We start from the raw sequence: 15,875 nt of genomic DNA, 5'->3' as shown, positions 1-15,875 counted from the left end.
AGAATCGCAACTGCGTGAATCGTCGAATCGTCGCGAGCAAACACGAATTAGCCGACGCACGAGACAAATTCTACTTTGCCGTCACATTTTGAATCGCCCAAACTCTGCCGCCAAGACCTCCACGTCCTGCGCGCTTCAACGTCAGTAAGAAAATCGGCGTCATTCGCGCGCGCAGATGTAAATCACGCGCGAGATTAACGTAGGAATCGATTTCTAGTGCGAACATCCGGAATCGACCCGCCGATTCGTGAGCGCGGCAACCACGTTTCTCTCCCGACATCGTCTCCCCCTCCTCACCGCACCTCGTCGCCCCCCTCGGAGACGATGCTGGACGTGGTGATGCTGATGTTCTTCGCGTTGTGTGCTCTCGTCTTCCTCTCATACGTCATCTACGCCCTCTGAGGGCTCGCCTCCGTCCATTACCGCTTCATCAACATCGCCATCGCCACCATCATCATCATCTTCACCACCACCACCACCATCATCATCTCATTTCCACTTCCCGTCACCGCAGCCTCATTCCTACCACAACCTTCATTATCACCGACCAGCTCGTTCCCACCACCAACCTCGCCACCACCACCACCTCTGACCCCGTCAGCGTCACCGCGCACCAACCCAGGGGTTGGTAAGAAAGTGAGATCACAAACAACAACATCAACAACATCATCAGCAGCAGCATCGAGTGAGGGGTGGAGGGGGGCAGACACAGCGCCGAGGGTGGAGCAGGCAGCCGGCGGTGGAGTCTGTGAGGAGCTGAGGCAGGCGGCGGCCACATGGAGGAGGCTGCCGAGAGGGAGCGAGGCCGAGCGGCCAAGCGGCCCTCGTCCAAGGAGCGCGGAGGTGGAGGTGGTGGCGGCGGTGGAGGTGCGGAGAGGAAGCGGCCGAGCCCCCCGCGGGACCGGCGCCGCTCTTCCCGGGACCGCAGACCGCGCTCGGGGTCCCCCGCCAGCAAAGAGCGTGAGAGGTGAGGAGACGTGGTGGTGGTCTAGGTGGTGGTCTAGGTGGTGGTGGTGGTCTAGGTGGTGGTGGTGGTCTAGGTGGTGGTGGTGGTCTAGGTGGTGGTGGTGGTCTAGGTGGTGGTGGTGGTCTAGGTGGTGGTGGTGGTCTAGGTGGTGGTGGTGGTCTCGGTGGTGGTGGTGGTCTCGGTGGTGGTGGTGGTCTAGGTGGTGGTGGTGGTCTAGGTGGTGGTGGTGGTCTAGGTGGTGGTGGTGGTCTAGGTGGTGGTGGTGGTCTAGGTGGTGGTGGTGGTCTAGGTGGTGGTGGTGGTCTAGGTGGTGGTGGTGGTCTAGGTGGTGGTGGTGGTCTAGGTGGTGGTGGTGGTCTAGGTGGTGGTGGTGGTCTAGGTGGTGGTGGTGGTGGTCTAGGTGGTGGTGGTGGTTTAGGTGGTGGTGGTGGTCTAAGTGGTGGTGGTGGGGACCACGGGGGCCGACTGGACACCTACCCCCCCCATCACCTACCCAACAACCAACACAACAACAAGCGCCATTCGCCACGAGGTGGCGGTGAAGGCACCACGACGCTTGTGCCAGGCTAGGTGCGCGTTGAGGTCACGTGCAGTGTCGGAAAGCCCGCTGGCAGGAGGTCACGGAGCAGACCCAGGTGCCATGGGTTGACATCACGCATACACAGCCACCAACATCGCTTACATCACATCGAACTCACAACAAACATCACACGTCAACACACATCACCAACATCGCTTACATCACAACAAACCCACCACAAACATCACACGTTAATACATCACCAACATCGCTTACATCACAACGAACTCGCAACAAACATCACACGTCAACACACATCACCAACATCGCTTACATCACAACAAACTCACACCACAAACATCACGTTAATACACATCACCAACATCGCTTACATCACAAATACCGCAAGCACATTCACATAACAACAAATTAAAACTTACCACAAAACATCACACATACTACAAACTCAAATCACAGCAAACTCACAGTAAAAAATTACACACCCCACACACACCACATGCCACACACACACCACAAACTGACATCATATTACACACCCCCACAAACATCAAACACGCCACGAACATCACGAGCACCGTACAATTTAAAAAGCTATTCCTCCGAGGAGCGGTACAAATTCCACGTGCTTGTCCGGTGGAGGAAACTGATGCTGTGACTTGCTGTGAAACCCCACTGCAATCATTGAAAGAAAACGCATCCCAAACCCCAGATCTCTCTCATCATCTTCTAAGCATCGCCAAGCTACGAGAGAAATCTCAGTTTCAATCCACTGTTCTCAGTGTTACCTGTGTGACATTATAGCACTCTCGCGATGTCACTGCTACGTTAAGCCGAGCACGCTTTGTCTCCGCAAAGTGCTTCCAACAAACCGCATCGTCCTCTCCGGCTCATTGATGTATGCCTCTAATTCGGACCGGAGTTACATAAAAAAATAAACAAACATTCGTCCAAAGCACCGTGTGGCCTTTAAATAAAAAAAACTATGTAATTGGTGACGTTCTAGGCAATTTCCTTTCCTCGTAGCACGTAGCCCAGAGAGATCGACTGGATAGTACACAGATACACCGTGGAGCCTAATAAGAATTACAATTAAATTTCGATTTAAAGCTTTCGTGACTGCAGGGATTCATCTTCTTGGTTCTTTCGTAAAGTCACGTAGAAGCGAAATAATAAAAATAAAACATAATAAAATACAATTCTCACGACGCTTGGTGGTGTTCATTCAGACGCTGTCTTTCCGACAGCCCTGTTCTTCACCTGAGGACGGCTGCTTGCGTTGTGGCCGAAACGTCGTGAGAATTGTATTTTATTATGTTTTAATTTTATTATTTTATTATTCCCCTTCTACGTGACTTTACCGAAAGAACCAAGAAAAAGAATTACAATTGTAAAATGGTTCCCAATGAACAGTTTTTAAATTGGCATGTGAATAGTTACCTAACTCGGGTAGATCACTGGTAGTTCACTTCCGAGAAGGATTCTGCATCTCCTTGGTGGATTCTGCTCAACCCCCTTCCGCGTGCGTAAACGTGGCGGCTGCCAGTCCGTGTGACGTGCGGAGTCGTGACTGCTGCTGCTGTCTCTGCCTCCAGCAGGAGACGTGAAAGGGATGTGAGAGACAAGGAGAGAGACAAGAAGGACAAAGACAAAGACGACTTGAAGAAGGACAAGGACAAGAAACGCTCCAGGTGGGTATTTAGGATGATCATCAATACGAGTCAAAGTTCATTTCCTGCTCCGGTGAGCATTGAGGTTGGTGCTCATCTCCTGTTTACAGCCCTGGGCCGGTGGTGGGAATTCCACAATTCTCTGGTGGGGGCGAATCTATCCGCAGGAATACCGCTGTTGACTTTCCCACAAAGTGGTACTAATTGTATCTATCTCAAATGGATGATCGGCCAAGTCAACCCCCGACCGGTTTTTAACCCACAACGTTCCGATTGCGAGCCGCTCGCTCGTTCGCTGAGCCACAATGGCTGGTTAATGATCATAATAACTTAAATTTTTACAGAAAAGCTGACGTAAAGTCACAATATTTTTTTTTCAGGAGGGCCCTGCAATGGAATGTGGCCAATTATATATTGTTCTTTCAAGTATGAGAGGAAACTGGAGCATCCGGAGAATGCTCGCACCACATACGAGGGGATAACACCCAAAACATCCACACAGACAGCCTTCGCAAGTCTCCTCGCTGTACCACCATCTCCTGGGGGGTTTCAGAGATCTGCGTGACCCACCGAATGCTGGATCACAAGCGTGCTTGTGATTCCACACGGAAAAAACCTTATGCTCGTAAACGTAAATATGTGCTTAGACATTCGGGAGTTGAAGCCAGTGTGTGGCGGGGCACATCACCGCTCGGATTTTAAACTCAAAAAATGAGCTCTGGTTTCTGTGTGTTTTGCGGTGCAGGTCGAGGTCACCGAAAAAGGTGACGAAAGATAAAGATAGATCCAGACTGAAAAAAGAGAAGGACGAGGAGGATGAAGAGGAGGAGGAGGATGGCAAGAAGGCAAAGGTGGGTGGAGTACTTTGTGGCGGGAAGCAGAATCAGACTTAATACTGGAGGAATCCGATGAGCTATGAAGCTCTTTTTCCGACTCAAGTTAACAAGTCCTCAATCTACTCGACTTTGACACGTTTCTTTCCAAACCTCTAAATACAAAAGTTAAAATGTAAAATTTAGCACACGTCAGTAACATTGGGAAGTGCATCACAATCGTAGATACCACTCTAACCTTCATCTGGCGCTCTTATGCTTTTAAAAATATCCATTATTAGTGAATCATATTTTTTTTATTTGGCAACAATATCTTTTTGCAATAGGTGTTTCAGTAACATCTGCTGCTGCTGCTGATGATCATAATGGTGCTGCTGATGATGATGTTGGAGTGAGATGTACGTACCTTGCTTTATTTTGTTTTTTATTCCTTCACAGTTCCAGCCGCTATCTCTGGAGGAAATGATTGCGCGCAAGAAAGCCGAGCAGGAGGCTGAGCAGAAGGTACCATGAGCAATTTATTCACAAATAAAATGTGTTGAGATGATGAGATGTATGTATCAGTTTAACACGTAGGCTTTCGCGACCAATATTATTCATAATCAACGTTTTTGGGTTTAGATCGCATTATTTATAAATGTACTCAAAAATTGTAAATGTTGTGGTTTCACGCATCAACACACCAGTGGGCTAAAGCAGTGAACTATTTGTCTTTTGTCAACGTGACACTTTTTATTGATTGGCCGTGTCGGGTGGTGGAGGGTTACGACACATTTATAAATAACGCGATCTAAACCCAAAAACGTTGATTATGAAGATGTATGTATATTGAACGTCCGCACTGTACGTAGCCAACCGTGCTAATCGGAGGTGCGGGCGATGCGAGATGTAAATCGGCGTGAGACCCGACCCCCCCCCCCCCGCCCAACCTTCTCACCCGCCCTGCGCCCGTCCCCGCTCGTTCCCCCGCCAGCCCAAGTTCCTGACGAAGGTGGAGCGCGAGGCGGAGGCCCTGCGCCGGCGCTCGCAGCAGGTGGAGGAGCAGCGGCGCGCCATGGATGAGGAGCGCAAGAAGAGGATGGTCTTCCAGGAGGAGGGCAAGAAGATGATGGGTGCGTGAGGGCGCGCGGGCACACGCCCCTCTCGCTCCGCACGGCCCGTGGCGAGCGAGCGTGGAGCACACCGCCGCCCGGGGAAAAATGTGCCGTGGCAACACAGTAGCCCGAACACTGTCCCTATCATAATTGGTTCTTTACCCTTCTATCTGGCAACAAAACTGACACCTTTTTACAAGGAGTCATGTTTGCATAGACCGCAATACCTGCAGTCATAATACAAACAAAAGAACATAACTCTGATAATGTGCACTGACACCTTGTAAAAAGGTGTCAGTTTTGTTGCCAGATAGAAGGGTAAAGAACCAATTATCATATTTTTACTGGCAAATGAGGTTCCCATACTGTCCCTATCTTCAATCTGCTTTGTATTTTAACAGACAATCTGTTCTAGAACGTGGTAGTAGTCGCGTTCCTGAAGAACGCCGCGTTGTGGAGAAATCGCGTTGTAATAGAGAATACATGGTAAAGCACGGTCCGCAATAATGTGTGAGATGCGTACGCAGGATGAACAAACACTTAGGCGCGTGGGTAGCATCTTGAAGCATCCAGTAGCATCTCACCTTGTGCGATGCAATGCCGAGGCAGCCGTACAACCGCTTATTCCTACTCGAGCGACGTTTTTTTCACTTGATCGCGTTATAGCCAATTTGCATTCACGTTATAAAACACATGTTCGCTAATATATTCATCGCGTTATATCCAATTGGCGTTATGAAAACAAAATGCGTTAAAGCAGAACAGTCTGATGCACCATTCACGTGCCAGTGCTGTTCCCCGTTAACCGATTTTACTTGGCCACGGCGATACTTTTTGGAGCTGTATTTACCTTGGTTACATTGCCGCGGCTGAGCTAGTCGTGTTCGCGGAGGTAAACTTTATCAATCATTATGGTGGTGCATTGGTAACACTCGTGCTGCACAGCAAGAAGTGTGTGGGTTCGATTTCCGACTTGGGTGCCTTTCTGCGTGGAGTTTATACGTTCTCTCTCTCCCTCTTCTGCACGGGTTTCTCCAGATTCTCCGGTTTCCTCCTATCGCAAACAAAAAATGCGATGCCATTGGTAATCGTCAAACATCCCAGTGCTGAGACATTACCTGTAAACTATTCAGTAGGAATCACGCTTGGAAATATTGCCTCCTCCTGCAAAAACTATCACAGGACCCTCCTGAAAAAGAGTCTTCAGGCTCCGTAAGGCTTTCATCTCACTCGGCCTTCACTCAAGCGAGCATTGTGCTGCGCTCATATCTGTTGACGGTTCATTTTTTGACTAATCATCTTACAATTTTAATATTTATTGTATTGTTTTGTTGTTGTAACTTTCTCACCCACCCGTACTGGGCTTCTGTGAAAAAAGAGCTTTACAGCTCATCAGATTCCTCCAAGATAAATAGAATAGATTAAACAGACCTCGGGACAACTGTTATGCTAGCACGTAAACAGACGATGCTTCGTTTAGAATAATCGTCGTGTCGCTGAACGATGCGCGTTTGTGCGCGCGCACAGAGGACCCGTACGAGCGTGACCGGCGGGAGCGGCGGGAGCGGCGCGAGCGAGAGACGGAGACCAGCCTCAACGAGGACGACCGCACCAAGATCCGCGAGGAGAAGGACCGCGAGAAGGAGATGCAGGCCATCAAGGTGCGCAACACACGTAGACGCGTCGGCCGACCGACGACTCTGGCGCGGATATGCCCCGTGAAGGGCGGACCGCTAGACAGATGCACCCTCAAACAGACGTATACAGAGGGGCAGGTGGCACGAAGAACTCGGCAAACACTGACAGCTCGTAACGACGACAAACAACACAGATCCCCCCCGAGTACTCTTCAACAAACTGTAGGGACAAGTGCTGTTAGCGAGCACCTTTCAAGGCCGGCACAACACACGAGGGGGTGGGTGGCCAGCACCATGCTCGACTGCCTTTGTCTCCACCGTGGCGATGTTTACACACCGCACCAGGTACTCATACGAGGCTGAGTCGACCTAGGGTAGGCACAGGTCCAGGTCAGACAATAGTCACCGGTGTTGGCCGTGAGCAGGAATCGATCTCGGGCCGCTCAGTTGGTAGCGTAGCGTAGCACTAACCGCTACACTACCGCTCCCCACACAGACATTTACACACACGCACGCAGATACGTGGACTTGCAGACAAGAAGATGGACATCTAGGCGTACAGACAGATGACACAGCCACAGATGTTAGCCAGTGTGGAGAATCGCAATCATAAAACCGCTTTCTTGCTGCAATATGCGAACCGCCGTGCCGCCACTGGCCTCCAATCAAAATATAGATGAGGGAAATAAACAAAACGAAAGGGTTCCCTTGTGACGGAGTCTCTTGGCAGTGTATTTATTCTCCGTTCGCTGGCCTTGCCAATCTCCTCGTGCTCATCTCTTACTCCTCCCTCCGCTGCCTCCGCAGGACCGGTATCTGGGCCAGCCCAAGAAGCGCCGTCGCGTGCGCCGTCTGAACGACCGCAAGTTCGTGTTCGACTGGGACGCGGGCGAGGACACGTCGGTCGATCACAACCCCATGTGCGGTGCTCGCACACACGCAATCACACCACAACCACAGCGCACACAACCACGTGCTCGCACACACACAATCACACCACAACCACAGCATATACACAACCACGTGCTCGCACACACACAATCACACCACAACCACAGCGCACACAACCGCATGCTCATATACACAACCACGTGCTCGCAATCCACGGCATGCACACAAACGCACGCTCTTAAACAACGGCGTGCGCGCACAACTGCATGCACGCACACAGCCGCATGGTGGGCAGGATGGAGGAGACAACACATGGACAGAGAGTCGGAGATTATCTTGGCATAGATGTGAGATGTGGAGAAAACTGGCAGTGACAGGCTGAGATGAGTAGATGTGTGGAGACAAACATGGAAATGAGTTGATGTAGAGACGTGGCTAGAAATGGAAATGTGTTGAGACTTCTAGACGCTGTCAGACCTACCAAATTGAAACAATGAAAAAGTTATATTAATTCGTCACTGCAAGCGTCTTAGCTGCACTAATGGGGTACTGGGGGGAAATCTTGTCATCCTGGCAACACTGTACTTCTCATCTTAGCTCTCTCGGTCACTTTTACCCCGAGGGCCTCTTCATGCTTGCTTGAAACGCACGTCACTTTTCGCACGAGTACTGGGTTCAACGGCGAATTGCGAGTTGCGGTGTGTCTTTGTGTGTGTGTGTGGCCCCGCCGGCAGGCGAAGGTTTCCCACCCGTGCCCACACTCGCGACCCCTCTGCGCCCCCCCCCACCGTGCCGTGCGCCGAGCGCAGATACAAGGAGCGGCACAGCGTGCAGCTGTACGGGCGCGGCTACGTGGCCGGCATCGACCTCAAGCAGCAGAAGAAGGAGCAGTCCAAGTTCTACGGGGACCTGCTGGAGAGGCGGCGCACGCAGGAGGAGAAGGACCAGGAGGAGTGGGTCACGCACGGCACTCGCTCACGTAGAACCCGCTGTGGGCTACTCGCAGAACCACGCGCAGTGGAGTCCTCACTCGAAGAACCACTCGTGGGTCTGATTTTACGCGTGAGACGCAGGATTAGTAAGTTCCCGATTGCTCGTAGAACCAGCAGCAGTTGCTCTATCGATACCTCGTCGTAGAACCAAGATTAATCTGTCGCTACTCGTACAATCAGGATTCATATCTCTGTCGTTATTCCTATAACCAGGAGGAGTGAAACCATTACTACTTGGTAGCAAGGGGAGTAGATCCCTCATTACTTATTAAACCAGGGGCAGGTCCATAGCTTGAGATGCGTTTGCTCTGTCACTAATATAACCATTACTCTTGTCATTCAACCGCCACCGTCAGCAGTGTGGTGTGTGGAGCGGGGTGCAGGGATTTCTTGGTGGCCCTTTGCTGTATTGCCACTGCTGATACATTGGCATTGCTGCTGCATTGGCATTGCTGCTGCATTGACATTCGTGCACCGTCCATGCTCCTGGTGCTGCTGATACCCTTGGGCTACGCCCATCCCCAAACCTTTGTGAACAGTTTGTCTTTAGAGGCTGACTCCTTTGCCTGATGACGACCGCTTGTGTTGCGATCGAAACGTCGTGATATTTTTATTGACTTTTTTGTTTTTCTATCTACGTGACTTTACCGAAAGAACCAAAGAGAATATGAATTCCTGCGGTCACGAAAGTTTCAAGTCAAAATAAAACCTGGAGGCGTAGACCCCTAGAAGCTCATAGAACCAGGATTAGTGGGACTTTCCATGACTCATAGACGTGGGTCCAATGCTGCTCACTCGTGCTGCCAGCAGAGTTATTGACCTGAGGACTTCACTCTGTCAGCGCCACGGGAGTGCTTCCCACAGCCAGTGCTTGTCCGCACGTGCCGAGGTTTGTGCCTTGACGTCTACGTGTGTGCGTGCGTGTCCCCCACCCCCCCCCTGCTGTGAGCAGGGTGCGCTTGAAGAAGGAGCGCAAGAAGGAGGCAAAGCAGCGCTGGGATGACCGGCACTGGTCGCAGAAGAAGCTGGAGGAGATGTGCGAACGAGACTGGCGCATCTTCCGCGAGGACTACAACATCACCACCAAGGGCGGCAAGATCCCCAACCCCATCCGCCTGTGGAAGGAGTCCATCCTGCCCTCGCACATCAGGGAGGTCATCGAGAAGTGTGGATACAAGGTGCGTGGTGACCCGCCCCTCCCCTCCGCTTCTGCCTTGCCGTCGCTTCCCCCCCCGCAGATGCCTACGCGTGCCGCCCTGCCGCGAAAATTGAGACGGAATTGAGTGGTGGATAGTTTTAGCTTCGGTTGCGGGCACCTCGCGTCCATCAACTCCCGTCTCTCCCCCCCCCACCACTCCGCACAGGACCCAACACCCATCCAGCGGCAAGCCATCCCCATCGGCCTGCAGAACCGCGACATCATCGGCATCGCCGAGACTGGCAGTGGCAAGACGGCAGCCTTCCTCATCCCGCTGCTTGTATGGATCACCACGCTGCCCAAGATCGACCGGTATGCGCGTGCATGCGTGTGCATGTGTGGGAAGCAAGGGGGAGAGCGGTAGTGTCGTGGTTAGCACGCTGCGCTACAAATCCGGCGATACAAGTTAAATTCTCACTCACGGCCAACACCAGTGACGATGACACAGTGTGACAAAACAAATGTTTTTTTGTTCCTGGGTACTAAGTGTTATTTTCTGGCTTATGCCTCAAAAGTGCAGAAAATGGCTATTGTTCCCCACAAACATTGCTTTTGTGACCAGGACAGTGATATTTAAAAATTTACCTATTTTCAATTAGAAAACGTGTGCATTTGTGTCTTTCGTTCACATAAAGTCCTGGTCACAAAAGCAAAATTTGTGGGGAATAATAGCCATTTTATCTACTTTTTAGGTATAATCAATAAAAAAAATAACACTTAGTATCCAGGAACAAAAATTGTGTTACATTGTAAATTATCTTAACCTTTTCTGGGCCTTCCCTATGTCGCCTCAAATGAGTGCCTAGTGCAGTGTAGAAACATCGCCACTCGGGAGACAACGGCCACCCCCTCGTGTGCCATGCCGGCCTTCAGAGGTGCTCCTCGCTAATAGCACTTGGCCCAACAGTCTGTTAAGGCTATACGGGGGATCTTTGTTTTTGTGTATATACATATGTGTGCATGTTTATGTGTGTGTGTGCATGTGCGAGCAGCATAGAGGATACAGACCAAGGGCCGTACGCCGTGATCCTGGCGCCCACGCGTGAGCTGGCGCAGCAGATCGAGGAGGAGACCATCAAGTTCGGCAAACCGCTCGGCATCCGCACTGTGGCCGTAATCGGAGGCATCTCCCGCGAGGACCAGGGCTTCCGCCTGCGTATGGGCTGTGAGGTATGTATATGTGTGTATGTTGAACTCCTTTCGCACCGTACGTAGCCGACCATGCTAATCGGAGGTGCGGGGGCAGGACAACAAACAACGGAAAAAAAGGTGAGCCCACCGTAGGACTCCCGCCAACCCTAGCCCTCGTCGCCAACACTCGCACCCGTCGTCTGAAACCTGCACCACGTACTTTACTCTTAACCTCATCCTACTTATAAACCAACCTGTAAATAACGGCGTGCGCGTGTGCGTGTAACTCACCCGTGACCTTCGCCCCCCACGTCAGATCGTGATCGCGACCCCGGGCCGTCTGATCGACGTGCTGGAGAACCGCTACCTGGTGCTGAGCCGCTGCACCTACGTGGTGCTGGACGAGGCGGACCGCATGATCGACATGGGCTTCGAGCCCGACGTGCAGCGCATCCTCGAGCACATGCCCGTCTCCAACCAGAAGCCCGACACCGACGACGCCGAGGACCCCGACAAGATGACGGCCAACTTCGAGTCCGGCCGACACAAGTACCGCCAGGTGCTGAACTCCCCACCCCCCCCGAACTTCCACGCTCGTCCGTCTGTGCGTGTGACTACCCGTCGTGTCTCCTCCGTTCGTTGTCTGTGCGCGTATCTGCTCGTGACGATCTGCGCGCATCTCTCCTCGTGTCCACGTGAAGGTCGACTGTCTGCGTCTCTCCTCGGTGTGCCCTCTCTCTGCATGACTCCTGTCGTGTCTCCGTTCGTGTCTGTGCGCGTATCTACGTGTTGCTATCTGCTCATCTCTCTTGCTTGTTGGTGTCCATGTGAAAAGAGCTTTATAGCTCATCGGATTCCTCCAGTCTGAATATTCTTATTGTGGGCGACTGTTGACGCATCTCTCCTCGGGGTGTGTGCCCCACTCTGTGCGTGACGCCTGCGTGCGCGTGCGTCTCTCTCCCCTCCTCCGTGCGCGTGCGTCTCTCTCCTCCCCTCCTCCGTGTGCGTCTCTCCGCAGACGGTCATGTTCACGGCCACGATGCCGGCCGCCGTGGAGCGGCTGGCGCGGAGCTACCTGCGCCGCCCGGCCGTCGTCTACATCGGCTCCGTGGGCAAGCCCATCGAGCGCGTGGAGCAGCGCGTCTTCATCATGGGCGAGTCCGAGAAGCGGTACGTACGCACGCACACACGCGTGCCCGCCCCCGGCGCGCGTGCCTTCCTCCGTGGGGGATGAGGGGTCCTCGGCACGGTGCTGTGGGAGGCGGCGATGGAGGGGCGTTGTGTTGTGGAGGTTCATGGCGACCCGGTAGCCACTGGGATTTTCACAAAAATTGGCCAAATCACCGAGATTCCTTAAACAATACCGTTCCGTATTTTCCTCAGCAGTTGCATCCCCTTTGTGCTCTGGTGCATTTAATCAATAATACGTCCATCTCTGTCAATCCACTGCTGGTTGAGGGCCCTCCCCCACAACGGGCGTCGTTGGGTTTATTTGACCGTACTTTTCACACCCGCCGGTTGGTGCGGGGCTGGTGAAGGCCCGGGAGCATAGACGTGGGAGCGTAACGCGGTTAAAAAAAAAAATGTTTGTGCTGCCCTCTGCTGCCCACATTGTGTCAATCGTTGGTTACCGTTGTGTGTTGCCGATAGGTTTTTGTCGTGTTTGCCCCTTTAATTTTGCATTGATTTACAAACCACGTGTACAGTTCAACTCGGGGTTGTGTTATGCAACAGGCTCCTGGTAAACGTAATAGGCTAATATAGTACCCAACATGACCCAAAGAAAATGGTGATCCATTTGAAGATACCCCACTGAAACAATATGTAGACGAGATATGGAAAATAATATTTTATTTCAAAGCCTCCACAGATCTCTCCCTTTCTCATCTCATTCCACTCACGACAGGGATATACGCTCGTTAAACCTGTAAGATAACGGAGCCATCACTTTCACCTTATTCAATAGGCGGTGGTTGAGAATGAGGTTGCGGGGGGGGGGGGGAGATCATAAATCAGTGGGATATCTATGAATGGATCACCCTGTACTATCCCAACCCTCGGGGAAAACGACGCCAATTTGATCACCGCGCAAATGGCCCAAAATGCCACTGCACTCGCCAACCACGGCAGTTGGTGAAGTTCCAGTCGGGTCGCGCGTCGAATTTTGCGCGTGTCGCTAACGCGCCACGGGCGCCCTTGCCGCCGCCACCGCCCGTGTCTGCGCCGTGCAGCAAGAAGCTGCTGGAGCTGCTGTCGCGAGGATTCGAGCCGCCCATCATCATCTTCGTGAACCAGAAGAAGGGCTGCGACGTGCTCGCCAAGTCCCTCGAGAAGATGGGGGTGAGTGGGCGGCGTTACGGCGGGGATGACTGTGTGTTAGGCGTGTGGTGCGGTGTGGCGTGTCGTGTGTGTGTGGTATGGGTGGTGTGCGCGGTGTGTGTGTGTGGTATGGGTGGCGTGCGCGGTGCGTGTGTGTGGTATGGGTGGTGTGCGCGGTGTGTGTGTGGTATGGGTGGCGTGCGCGGTGTGTGTGTGTGGTATGGGTGGCGTGCGCGGTGTGTGTGTGTGGTATGGGTGGCGTGCGCGGTGCGTGTGTGTGGTATGGGTGGCATGCGCGGTGTGTGTGTGTGGTATGGGTGGTGTGCGCGGTGCGTGTGTGTGGTATGGGTGGCGTGCGCGGTGTGTGTGCCTGTGGTGTGAATGGTTCCTCTGATCAGCCTGCAGGCTGATCTAGTGGGGTACACATTTGACTGATTAAACGAAGTTGCTGCAAAACAATCTCAAGTTGTGACAGGAGGCAGAAACAATTTATTCCTCATATATTAATCAACAAGTCTCATGTCTCATGCGGGATGATCCTGTCAAGTTTTCTCAGGAGGGGGGCGATAATTGCTATGTATATTCCTCTCGAGAAATTTGTGGCCAATTTTTATTCTTGACAAATTTTGACAATGACGCCGGCACTCAGCGGCCTACTTTTTGAGAATGACGTCGCGCATTGTTTAACGTCCGCCGTGAAGCAGACTGCGCGTGGTATCGTCACGGTCGGTGCCACACCGCAGCGTTAATGGTTGTCGTACGCATGTGGGGTACAATCGCAGCGTCGATTTTAAAGCGATGAACGGCAACTGCACCGCAACGTATTACGACGCAATGGCCCCTATCGACAAACACGAAGGAGACATCACGGCGATACACTCGGCTGCTCCTGACGCGGCTATCTGGCCTTGAGCCACCTGAATGTGAAATTGTAGTCGAAGAAGACTAACCGCACCGCACGACCGTCATTGGCTTCGCGTCGCACACACTCACCCTGACGACGCTCCGCCTACGCTCTTGTTGCGTGCGCCCCTCAGTTCAACGCGTGCACGTTGCACGGAGGCAAGGGCCAGGAGCAGAGAGAGTTTGCGCTCTCAAACCTGAAGGCCGGCGCCAAGGACATCCTGGTGGCCACCGACGTGGCCGGCAGAGGTATCGACATCCACGACGTCTCCATGGTTCTCAACTACGACATGGCCAAGAACATCGAGGGTGAGTGCCTTGCGTTCTCTTGCCTCACCATCCACGTGTCCCCCACGTTTTCGTGTCCTGGTGTTTCTCCGTCTCTGTGGCCGCGTGTCATCATATCTCTGTTTCTGTGTTTTCACATCTCTGCATTCCTGTGTCCCCGTGTTGCCATTTCCCACTGTCCACGTATCTCTCTCTACCTCTGTATCCGTGTGCCACCATATCCCCTTGCCCCTTTGTCCTTGCGTATATCTGCGCTCCTTATTTCACTCCATGCCCCGATGTTTCTGCCCTTCCGTCTTTGTTCGTCCCCCCCCCCCCCCCCCCCGGTGCCCTCGCGCAGACTACACTCACCGCATCGGCCGCACGGGTCGCGCGGGAAAGAGCGGCGTGTCCGTCACCTTCCTAACCAAGGAGGACGCGGCCGTCTTCTACGACCTCAAGCAGGCCATGCTGGGCAGCCCCGTGTCGCAGTGCCCCCCCGAGCTCGCCAACCACCCCGATGCCCAGCACAAGCCCGGCACCATCCTCACCAAGAAGCGCCGCGAGGAGACCATCTTCGCGTGATCGCCGTCGGGCGTCCGGCTCCCTCTCCCACCCCCCGCGCGCGCCGGTGCCGGCCCAGCCGCCCCCATTGCCGCCACCACGGTCGATACCCGCGGTTGTCGGAGCGTGAGGAAGCGCGTCGCGGTCCGGCCAGAAGGCGGGAAGTGCATCGTGGAAGCAGGAATTTGCTGCGTGCTGGTAGCGGACTCGAGTGGGCGGCGGTGGTGGGGGGCACAGATGGGATTTGTCGGGGGATGTGAAGCGGAGGAGTGTGCACGCGTGCGCCGCACGTCGCCAGCTTGTCGTGTTGACTTGCAAACGGCAAATGTGGTCTCTCCAACTTTTTACAAAGTTTCGAAGATTTATTTTCTCCGAAATTCCCTTCGTTGTGATTTTTTATATCGTGTGATTTTCGCGTTTTTGTCATGAATGTGTTTTGAACATTGGTCACCTGCCCACAGAGCCAGCATGCTCAGCATTTAGCTCCCACCCAGAGAAACAAGTTGCTGGTCCGCGCGTGCTGCCCGCTGCTCCGAATCCTTCACCCGGGCTTAATTCGACGGCGCGTGCAAACGAAGCACCGCGTGTCGCCGTCTTCCTTTGCGTTTGCGTCCCAAGGGGGTGTTTTTCCTACCGCGTTCTGCCGCTCGTCTGATATGCGAGAGAGACTTTGTTTTTTGCGACGTCCAGCAAGCTGTGTTTTAAACCCAGGCTTCGCGTGCAGGCAGGTGGCAGCAACGTGCGTGCACGTGTAGGCAACGGAGCGTGTGCACGCGCAAGGGATGAGCGTGCATCAGAACTGGGGTCAATGGTGATTGCGACTGTGCCGTTCGTAATGAGTTGCAAACGGTATACGCTGCATTCTCTGGCC

General features: G+C 53.2%; 1 protein-coding gene across 2 annotated transcripts; it reads left to right on the top strand.

Annotated features, from left to right (window-relative positions):
- The first annotated feature begins 228 nt into the window (after positions 1–228).
- On the top strand, positions 229–15,135 carry DDX23 (DEAD-box helicase 23). 2 transcript variants are annotated; one of them, XM_078603979.1, is made up of 16 exons: positions 229–967; positions 3,101–3,196; positions 3,921–4,026; positions 4,447–4,512; positions 4,982–5,120; positions 6,630–6,763; positions 7,547–7,659; positions 8,440–8,583; positions 9,575–9,800; positions 9,987–10,132; positions 10,813–10,990; positions 11,268–11,510; positions 11,970–12,121; positions 13,183–13,291; positions 14,308–14,482; positions 14,802–15,135. In XM_078603979.1, the coding sequence occupies exons 1-16, from the start codon at positions 777–779 to the stop codon at positions 15,023–15,025; spliced, it is 2,442 nt and encodes an 813-aa protein (XP_078460105.1). In that variant the 5' UTR covers positions 229–776; the 3' UTR covers positions 15,026–15,135. The 2 variants fall into 2 exon arrangements, with proteins under 2 accessions (XP_078460105.1, XP_078460113.1); XM_078603987.1 differs by having other exon boundaries at positions 256–967; positions 3,104–3,196.
- Positions 15,136–15,875: the final 740 nt, after the last annotated feature.

This window comes from Lampetra planeri, chromosome 2, assembly GCF_965212315.1.
Source record: "Lampetra planeri chromosome 2, kcLamPlan1.2.h2, whole genome shotgun sequence".
NCBI lineage: Eukaryota > Metazoa > Chordata > Hyperoartia > Petromyzontiformes > Petromyzontidae > Lampetra > Lampetra planeri.
Note: the sequence above shows the minus strand (reverse complement) of the source record. Positions and strands in the feature narration are given on the sequence as shown.

Bases quoted from the DNA above. Each gene is read 5' to 3' on its own strand.
- DDX23 (XM_078603979.1), top strand. From the start codon at position 777: ATGGAGGAGGCTGCCGAGAGGGAGCGAGGCCGAGCGGCCAAGCGGCCC. The intron at 10,991-11,267 runs GTATGTATATGT...CCCCCACGTCAG, and splicing joins GCCTGCGTATGGGCTGTGAG to ATCGTGATCGCGACCCCGGG. The intron at 13,292-14,307 runs GTGAGTGGGCGG...TGCGCCCCTCAG, and splicing joins AGTCCCTCGAGAAGATGGGG to TTCAACGCGTGCACGTTGCA.